The 9,942-nt window shown below is 50.3% G+C and overlaps 1 protein-coding gene across 2 annotated transcripts; it reads left to right on the top strand.

Annotated features, from left to right (window-relative positions):
* Positions 1-3,629: 3,629 nt before the first annotated feature.
* On the top strand, positions 3,630-9,160 carry LOC125516837 (uncharacterized). Of its 2 annotated transcripts, XM_048682136.2 has the most exons (5): positions 3,633-4,222; positions 5,783-5,863; positions 6,393-6,455; positions 6,565-6,624; positions 8,577-9,160. In XM_048682136.2, exons 1-5 carry the CDS (start codon positions 3,842-3,844, stop codon positions 8,748-8,750), a joined length of 759 nt encoding a protein of 252 aa, XP_048538093.2. In that variant the 5' UTR covers positions 3,633-3,841; the 3' UTR covers positions 8,751-9,160. The 2 variants fall into 2 exon arrangements, with proteins under 2 accessions (XP_048538094.2, XP_048538093.2); XM_048682137.2 differs by lacking the exon at positions 5,783-5,863 and having other exon boundaries at positions 3,630-4,222.
* Positions 9,161-9,942: the final 782 nt, after the last annotated feature.

Below are 9,942 nucleotides of genomic sequence, written 5' to 3'. Positions count from 1 at the left end.
GTTTACAAAAAGGTGAAGAAAAAAGTCAGGGATGTTTGCTTCCCATACTTCAGACTTTCTCATGCTAATACAATGTTTTGGTAGAGCATCTGCTACCGACTTCGCCTCTCTGCTACAATGATCAAAGGATATATGAGCAAATTACATTGTCATTAGGGAACACTCCGCTATAATAGGCATTGTTGTTCCCATATATGCATTAGGGGTGAAATTGCCTCCAATGCCCTTGTGTTATCAGATTCTATTACCAGCTTTGTGCAGCCCAAGTTTGCATCTAAATTCAGTCCACACCGGATAGCAATCATTTCTGCTTCTTCTACGGTAGGCACATAGGGTATCAACTGAGTAGCTGCGCCTAAGAACTGTCCTTGATCATTGCGTGCTATGACTCCACAAGAACCCGAGAGATTATCCGCAAGAAAGGATGCACCAACATTTATTTTTACCACTCCCACTTCGGGTTTCTTCCATACCTGGTTACTCTTCCGAACAGCTTGGTTTGGAGTATTCGCTCGTACAAAATTAGTAGCTAGAACCTGAATTGACATCACCGCTTGTTCTGTCGACATGACAGTTTCCCCTTTCGTATAAAGTTTCCTCTGCCACCAAATGAACCACATGGCCACCAATATGAATTAGGTGTAGGGATGTACCGTCGAGTGTACCTGGAACAGGGAGTCAAGATTAACCGAGCCAGAGCGATCCTGACAGACCACCTTGTCTATCTCGGTTGATAACCCCAACTCTTTCCAGATAGCCACGTTTCATTAGTTAACACAAGAGTAATGATCTAGCATCAATTTTCTGGCTTCGGTATAAAGATAACTGAACCAACATTCAGTTCAGTCCCACTCTCCGACGGTAATGGTATTATTGTGCACTTAGTATTCAGGAGTCAATTCTGCGTAGAAATTATCTGAAGGTAAACACGCGGTAAAGCCCACCGGGAGAAGCCTTGCCACCTGCAACGCTCGTGCTAGAATAAAGCACGATCATCATAGCGTGGCTTATCGAGAAAGGAATTGGTCTCATGTGATTAACCTCACACGTGAGAGCGTACGGCGCCCACTACTATAAGCGGGGCTCCGCATTAGGCCAGCGTGCCAGCGTCCGTGTCTGTCACCTTTGCCGATACTGAACCCGAACGGTCGACGTCGCGGTCCGCAGGCAGCCGTGGCAGCACCGGCCGGTAACTCAAATAAACGTGCGCTTTTTGTCACGAGAATCACGGGCGCATCACACATAGACATAGTATGTGCGATTTTTTCTTGTGTGTGTGTGTGGGTGTGTAGTGGAGGCAATATCTACGAGCATCCCACTAACGTGCCTGCTCCTCCCATCCTACACGGCGTCATCGTCTCGCTTTAACTAGTGTGCAAACCATATAAATTTCGGCTCTCCCCTTTTCTGGGCCGCACTCGCGAGGGAAGGACGAGGAGGAGGAGGAGTCAACGCGCATCTCCGGCTCCCTCCGTCCGGAGATGCTTTAGGAGACCAGCAGCTGTCGTCGATCGTTTGGTTTGATCAAACCAGGCAAGAGCCGAGTACGAGCAGTCCCAGCGTCTGTAGGTCAACTTTGTGCTGCATGGATTGGTCTTTCTATTTTTTTTTTACTTAGGCCCTGTGAAATTCAAAATTGCCAGCTGCCTTCTAATTAGACGGCACAACATAATATGTGGGGTGTCACTGTCACTGCTCGGTTTGTTGGTGGGTTCTCAGGAAGTACCACGAACTTTACGCACCCCGGCATGGCATCGCATCTACCGAGGTTTGTGAGTCAGCTCAGCTGCCTTGCCCAGTTGCCCTGGTGCATGTGGGCGGCGGCCACTCGTTGTCGACCGACCATCTGACGACTCCTGTCTTCTCACCCACGTCTCCTACAGCTACAGTTGTAGTACGAGTACGTGCACACCATGCGTGATTGGTCGCCATGAATATTTCCATGCCCATGCGCGTACTGTAACACAGCACAAACTTGAATTGATATCCATGGACGAATCGCGCAAAAAAACTGGCCAGTAGACAAAAGGTTCAGTTCTGACGAAACAAAACATCCTGAATTTGCACTACCTGAATTGCAGTGCGTGCAGCTGCAACTCGTGCAGCACTGTCAACGTCTCGTAACTTAACCCAACTTCACTCACAAGAAGTATTTCTTTTTGAGACAACAAATAACAAAACGTATATTAATAATCCAGTAAAGGGGTGAAAGCCTGAACATCTCCTCCTAGCTTGGCTGTTTTGTTGGTTCACCGGATAAATAAAAGCGCAGCGAGCATATTAGTACATCTATATGAAGACATGGGCGGACCTACCGAGCGGCTGGAGCTGGATGCTGCGTGCGTGCGTGCGTGCCCATCTGTGGCCAGCGGCGGCGCGGCTTCCACTTCGAGGCCGGGAAGAAGGGGTCAGAGGAAGCAGCGACGGCGATCGCGTTTTTCGGAAGTCCTTTCACGCGGTGGAGACCTGACCGGGCAGGGCAGTTTCGTTGAGTCCTAGAACGCCAGCTGCGGAGGGTAAAAACGGAAAAGAGCAGCGCGAGTGCGACCCGCTTTAGCTCAATTTTATTTACTTATTTATATATATCCAAACATTGGACTGGTTTGAGATTCTTCGTCGTAGCCTGGTAGACCAGGACTGGAGTCGCCAGCTAGCTTTTGCTTGCGCAGGAACTAGAGCTACCATCTCCCTGCAGCCGAGCAAGTGCCGATCGATGCTTCGTTTGCAAGGATACTCCAGGCGCAGGGGCAACACAGAGCCGTAATTTTACAAGTTTTTTTTAAAGATTTTAGTACGAGTTGGGTTACGGTATCGAATAATTGTCGTACTCCGAACACAATCTATTTTACCGAATCAAGGGGTAAATCCAACCTGCCTGGAGGGAGAAACCTGGAATTTAAAATGAGAATCGGTGCGCTGGCGCTGCCAAGTGGGCCCCTGGTGCCAGCGAGAGGAAGGCAGAGAAGAGGCTTCCACCGGTGAGGAACACTACTGTTGCCTGCCCGCCTGCTTGCGTGCGTGGGAATGTGCGCAGTAACTTCACAGTCAGCAGCCAGCCAGCCAGCAGAACGAGAGAGAGAGAGAGAGAGGAGGGGCAGCTCCAGAAGCAAGCTCCCCATTCTTTCTTCAGAAAAAAAAGGAATTTCCTCTCCGAGGCTCAGGCGCTTTCCATCCATCTCCTTCTCCTCGCCACACGGAACCCGGAGCGGGTCACTGACACGCCGCCCCCGCCCGCAGCTCAAACTCGCATTCCGCTCCCCTCTCCCTCCTGGCTTGCGTCCTACGCCTGGCGCTCCTTCCATTTCCACCCCGGCGTGCCTCGGTCACTGACGCGCGGGCCCACCGGGGGCGAGCCCGTCATTTCCGCGGGGGCCACTGTGCGCGGACGGAAGAAAGGCTCGGCTTCGGCTCCCATCCTGTCCTTGGTCGGGCGGCGGCCACCTCGCCCCGCTCCCCGCGGTCGCCCGCTGACGCGTGGGGCGCCGTGACGGTGGGGCCCGGCGGTCGGTGGGGGGTGAAGTTAGGTGGTGCGATGTGGCGGTGCGGGGCGGGGGCAGGCGGGGTGCGTGTGTGTCGTGTGTGCGGGGCGGGGGTGGGGATTATTTTAGTCCGCGGTTTTATTCGGGCATTTAAAAGGCCCGGCCACCACGCCGTGGCCTTGGTTCGTCTCCGCCTCCACGCCCCCCATATTTCCCATTCCTTTCCCTGCCCTGCCCTGCTCCCACCCACATCTCCACCTCCACCCTCTCCATCCACTCCACCGGCGCATCGGGGTGTCTCCGTCTCCGTCCGTCCGGCCGGCGTGGTTTTCTTCCTTCCCGAGCCGCGACGAACGCGCGACATGGCCGCCGCCGACGACGCGGTCGCCGCCGACATCATCTGCTCGCTGCGCGGGGCCGACCTGGCCGGGTGGACGCCGCCGTGGAGCAAGCGCGGGAGGCCGATGGAGGAGGCGAGGGAGCTGTCCTGGCCGGCCGTGGCGCGGGGGAAGCGCTCGCGGCGCCGCTCCCCGGCGTCGTCGTCGGCGACGGCTGCGGCGGGGGGTAAGGCGGCGAGGTGCGCCCGGTCCAGCCCGGCCTCGCCGCTCGACTACAGCGCCGGCTCCGCCTCCCTCCGCTCCGGCGCGTCCACCAGCGGCGGCGAGGACGGCGCCTTCTGCTCGCCGTGGCACCGCCGCGCGGCCACCGCGCCGGCGACGGCGATGACGAAGACGACGACGAAGGTGCGTGCGCTCATATCCATCCACCCACCCATCCACCCCCACGTCTCCCACGTCCCTGCCGCCGCCCCCCGCTTCGCTTTGGGTTCTTCTCCCTCCCCCACCACCAGCGTCTCTCTCTCCTATCTCTGCGCTTTCCTTTCTTTGGTTTCTTTTTGCCCTTTTCGATTTTTTCCCCTGCCGCGTGACGAAACTGCCCCTACTGGTCAGCCGCAGCCGCAACCGCATCAGCAACCAGCAAAGATCCCTTCTTCCCTTCGCGATTTGAACACCGCCTTTTCCACCTTCTCCATCTCATTTTCTCCTCATTTCATACCATTTCAATCCCCTCTCGCTTGGCCATGTTCCGCTCCGGGGATCCGCATTGGTTCTTCCTCCCGAATTACTATTTCAGTTGCAAAACCATTGCCAGCTCCAGCCAAAAAAAAGCCATAAAAGAAGAGCCGAAATTCAGCATCTTATTCCATAAGTGCGTGCGGATTTGCTTATGCTGGAGTGATGCACGCAGTGGTTGACTCCTAGTACCGGCGAAGGGGGGGCAGTTCGGGGAACTCGCGGCGCAGCCGGTGGGTGAGCCCCCGGGGCTTCAATTCGGCAGCATATCTCCACGCGACCATGCCCGTCCGTATCCCGGAGCTACCCCTCGGCTCCCCACAGCGCGGGGGCATTAAAGCGAGGGGCAGCGCGGTCATTTCCCCACGTCCTTTATCCCCCGGTGCAATTGCTCGTGTGGTGGGAGCCTGCAGGGTGTGGCGTGGCCCCCACTCCCTAGCCCCCTTCTGGTGTTGAGTGTACGCAGAGTCAAAAGCGCCGAGTTAAAACCCGGGATCCAAGTGGGTGGCAGGATCGATGATGGCGTGCGTAGCATAGGCCACGCCGCTGCTGCCCCCCGTGGCCGGCCGGCGCCGCCGTGCTTGTGGATTGTGATCGGCGGCGCGTCCCGTCGGGTAGTTTTCTCCGGTTTGCCTTTTGCGGGGGAGGACACACGGGGGCCCGGCCCGCCGTGGCAGTGGGCTTCCTGGATGGATGCCGATTGCCGAATGGGGACGGCGGCTTCTGTTATGGCGTTTGCGTCGTGTGGTGGTTGGTTGCGCCGGCCGATGGCGTTCCCTGCCTCACCAGAAATGGGCCATGTAAATGTCGTAACGTCGGTCGATACGGACGAAGAAGAGAAAAAAAGAGAATTTTTAGAGAAATCTTGGCGGCGATGGTTCGTTCGTCACTCGCGTGCCTCATCATGCTGTTGCGTGATTGGCGAGCCGGGGTATTTCCTTTTTTTAACAGGAGCAATATTTTAAACATTTTTGTTACAAAAGGAAGTGTCTTTGAAATATTCTCTTGAATCGAAAAATAGCAATATCTTTACTCCTAAGCATGCTTTGTGTGTTGTGTGTGTGTGTTTCTCTCCCCCGTGATGCGTGATTCGGTCTGTGTCCGTCCGTGATGTGTTGGGTCGAGGCAGCTGTGGCCTGTGGTTCCATCCTCCAACTTGGAGCGTGATTCGTTGCTCATTGATTGGTTTGGTTTGGTTTGCTTACAACTGCTCACCACCCCTCGCTGCAGGTGGGCTCCTTCCGACGGCCGCAGTTGACCTTCCAGGCCCCGCCTCCGCGGCCCGCCGGTCAGAGGCAACGGAAGAAAATGGTGAGCTCCTTCATCAAATACGTAACAATTACTGTACCCAATTACGTGGTGTACATGCGTACATGCATATCATGCGTGGTGTCCTGCACTCGCAGTGGAAAAGTATTACGACTGTACGCGCCTTGTTTTACCGGTCTCAGCTCGGCAAAAAGAGAGGGGGCCGGCCTTGACCCGACGGCGAGTGCCACGCCACTGGTCGTCACAAGGAAAAAGGCCGTCGTAGTGGTGGTTGAACTACATCAGTGTACGTACTACGACTAGTTTAGATTTTAGAATAAAGCAGCAGGGCAGCAGCACATCTCGGCCTGCCGCCCGAAAGGGTGTGATGAGGGCCGAATAAGAAAGGGGGAATCTTAGGGCCAAAGCCACAAAAGCTGTACGTACTAGCCAAAAAGACCTGCTTCATCACCAAGATAGCCCCATGACCAAAAAGCACAGGAATATAGCGCCAGAAATACATCATTTTGGCTCTGTTTCAGTGGCTTAATTTGTAGCGGTACTGATGATTGGTTGCTGCCGCGATTTGCAGAGGCTGCCGGAGGTCCAGCAGCTGGTGCGGTCGCTCGCCGTGGAGAACGAGAGCCTGCACGAGGTAATGATAAGACTTGCTTATTTGTCTAAAATTTACGCCTTTTGTCTAAGCTCGCTACAGCCAGATTACTGACGAAAGCGTTTGGAATTTGTTTTTGGATTTTGAGCAGGAGATGCGGGAACTGCAGAGGGCTTGCTCGGCGCTGTCGAAAGAAAATGACAAGCTTGAGGTGAACTTTCTTATCTGTTTGTGCTGTGTTCTTTTTCTGTCCCAGATAGGGTGCGCGGGCCGCCACCAAACGGTATCTTTCGGGCGGAACGGCTTATGAAAAATGCATCCTGTTTTGTTCTAGTTCTAGCTTAAAGCATAAGTCTGGAGATTTATATTGTTATGGCATGGGAGCTTTGTATGGCTCCCAAGTTAGTGGTCCATATGGTTCCCGTTGATCTCTTTTTGTAAGCGCTTTAGTTTGTAGGCTATCCCCGCCTAAAGATGCTGTAGGGTGTACACTATACAGGGTGTTGGGCTGGTGGCTGGTGTCTTTTCTGAAATTTCATTTGCCATTTCGTTCAGAAACAGATCATAAGGCTAATCTTTTGAAAAGGCTAATGGGCTTTTTTTACGTTGTTATTTGGTGGAGATTTGGCTTTTTTTCTTTCTGAAAAACTTTTGGTACTCCTAATAGACTGTAGGCAGTGAGCTGTTCAGTTACTAACTGCGTATCCAACCAACCGGAACTCATTAGAGGCAACCATAGATCTTTGTTTGAAATGGCACTATCATAATCATTTACTCCAACGATTTCTCATTAAAATGGCACTATCATATTCATTCACTCCAACGATTCTTTTTTAATACCAAACAAGTCCTCCCCTTTCCACTGTTTCTTTCTATGCCTAGATTCATGTCCAGTCCTTGCTAGTAGAAGCGGAGCCATCTCAAAGCCAGAGCTGATCTTGAGAGTTTTATTCCCCAAAACTAACTCGCTATTTTTCTTATTTGTATGAAGGATGATGTGTACACGTGGAAAGAAAATAAAAATACCTAGCTAAGTCATGAGTGAACATTCATAACAAAATGTCCTTAGATAATGTTTTTCGATGGTCCCCACCTTTTGAGGTAGTGGCCGCATTTGATAATTGGATTCATGAAGTTGGAAGGCCTTGTGTGCACTTAACTCCTTGTAACTTATATACAAAACATAACCAACTATGTCGCACATGTAGAAGCGGCAAATTCTAGAAACAGTACATGTCAAAAATATATATTCTAGAAACGGTAATCATTCAGCATTCACATTGTTTTAGAATGTTTGTGCATACAACACACTACCACTAAAAGAAACTGGTTTTCCAAGTTTTTAAGGATACTAGAGCTCACCGAACTCCATTTGGTTCAGTTCAACTGTAGTTGCAACCAACTGTGCAACTTGGATTTAAGGGTATTTCCGCCGTTTTAAATAGGAGTTGGTGCTGGTCCCTCTTTATAATAGGAGAAAACTGACAAAAAGAAAATTGATAATGGAAGAGAGACTCTCCAGGAGAAACCTTGATAGTAACTTGTTCTCTTAAATAAGTTACCCCTTTTCATGCGTATCGTCATAAGTTCTCTTAGTAAAAAAACTTTTTGGGCCTATTGATGTGTATTTCATGCTGATTAATTCCTAGATCTTGCGTGGTGATCTTGGGGGGGGGGGGGTCCAGTGACCATCTTATTTTCTCATCTGTTGCATGTGTGGTAGGTGTGGTCTTCATCCCCTATCCCCAGTACACGAGCCACGTTTGTTTGGTATGTTGTAGCTGGCTTGGCCTTTCTTGGTAGACACGCAGACGCGGTATTTGAAATAGGAAAAATAATGACCACACATTATTAAAGCACTCAATGCATATACATCCAAGGAAGCTGTGGTTTATCCTTGTGCTGGTCTTGTAGATTTGAGATCATGGGACCAATGTTTTTCTGGTAAAAATTAGTCAATGGTGGTCAATAAATGACCCCAATTTCCTTTGCTATTTTATTCTCGCGTCGCTGTTGATGAATTCTTATGTACTCTATATGCAATAGTTCTTGTGAAAGATACATGTATACATGATTTCTCCCCCTTGCATCCTAATAATTATGTCTGTGCTGTGGTGATATAGGCACATCTAACAAATTTTATTTTATTTTGGCATTGTGCAGACAAGAATAGAGCAATCCAACTCACGGAATGAAGCCGCATTGAAGGAGCAGAAGGGAAAGCAGCAGCAGCAGCTTGATCAGCAGCAGCAGCAGCAGTCCCCACATGACAGCTTCGCGCTACCAGATCTCAACCTTCCTGCGCAGGACGGTGCTGATGGGTCAGCCCCTTGTTGAGCGCTCCAGACCGCCGCGGCTTCGCTAACCGAATAACAAAGTGTACATAGAGGTAGCAGGCTTAGCTAGACGAGGAGGGGCACGGGACGGGAGTGTCATCCAAAGAAAAAGAATGGCACAGATTTCATAAGTTTTTAGAATTTTTACTGGGTCAGGTCAGGTGTCACCATCCTGAGTGACAAGGTCAGGTTGTAGCTAAACAAAATGACTAATTTAGCTCATCTGCTAATTGTTTCTTACCTACCTACTAGTTCTTCTATATTCCATAGAGCTGGGGTGGTACAGCTCAAACCGAGTTACACTGTGTAGCCGATTTAGATGCGTTTATTCGTGTTGCTTTGTTATAAGTGATGATGAAAATGTTGTCTGTGCAGATTTGGTTACTGTATGAAGTGTTTGATAACTTGTTATATCTTTCTCTCTGATTTTGGCGAATGGCCTTGCGTACGTGGCATGGGTGAACTTGGTTGTTGTAGGAATTTGTGGCTTGCAATATTTTTATATGTCCACTACATTATTATACTCCTGGAATAAAAACCTCGTTGTGGAAGTATTCATGGAAATAACGGGAATACTTGATGTGGAATTATACTTAAGAAAATATACTTAAGGAAGCTGGTACGACTATATTGAAATACAGAACACAGTTTATATGAATACACTGGAATTATACCCGGGAACAGTATAGAGCAGAATGTCAGGTTGTCCGTAGGATTAGCTCTATGGATTGTTAAAGCCTGCGAGTTTGATTTCGAATTCAAGCTCGACGCATGACTCACACATGCGTGTATGGAACCAAATTGATTAACGGTATTTGGACTCGGTAACTGGCTGTTAATTATTGTGGTTGGTTTGACAAGTCACGAGTTCTATCTGGAAACAGATTGAAATATCTGGAACTTGGAGTCTATATAAGGTCCCACCCTCTAGGCTTAATATGCATTGTGAGCGGTACCACCGATAAGGCAGAGGAATAGAGTTTAGCTCCAAAAACCTAATTTTTCTAACATTGGCATCCGAGCCGATTAAGGGTTAACGACATATTCGTCGACTCGATTCGATCCGCAATCAATTCCGCTGCGTACTACTCTGCCGATTCGATCGTGGTCAACTTATACACGGGAAATCTAAACCAAGGTCAGCTTGGGAATTAAAGTAGACCGATCTGTTGTGCTTTTACCTTGCTACAGAT

Source organism: Triticum urartu, chromosome 6A (assembly GCF_056163025.1).
Source record: "Triticum urartu cultivar PI428250 chromosome 6A, HENAU_Tu73, whole genome shotgun sequence".
NCBI lineage: Eukaryota > Viridiplantae > Streptophyta > Magnoliopsida > Poales > Poaceae > Triticum > Triticum urartu.
The sequence above is the reverse complement of the archived record's forward strand: the minus strand, read 5'-3'. Positions and strand labels throughout refer to the sequence as shown.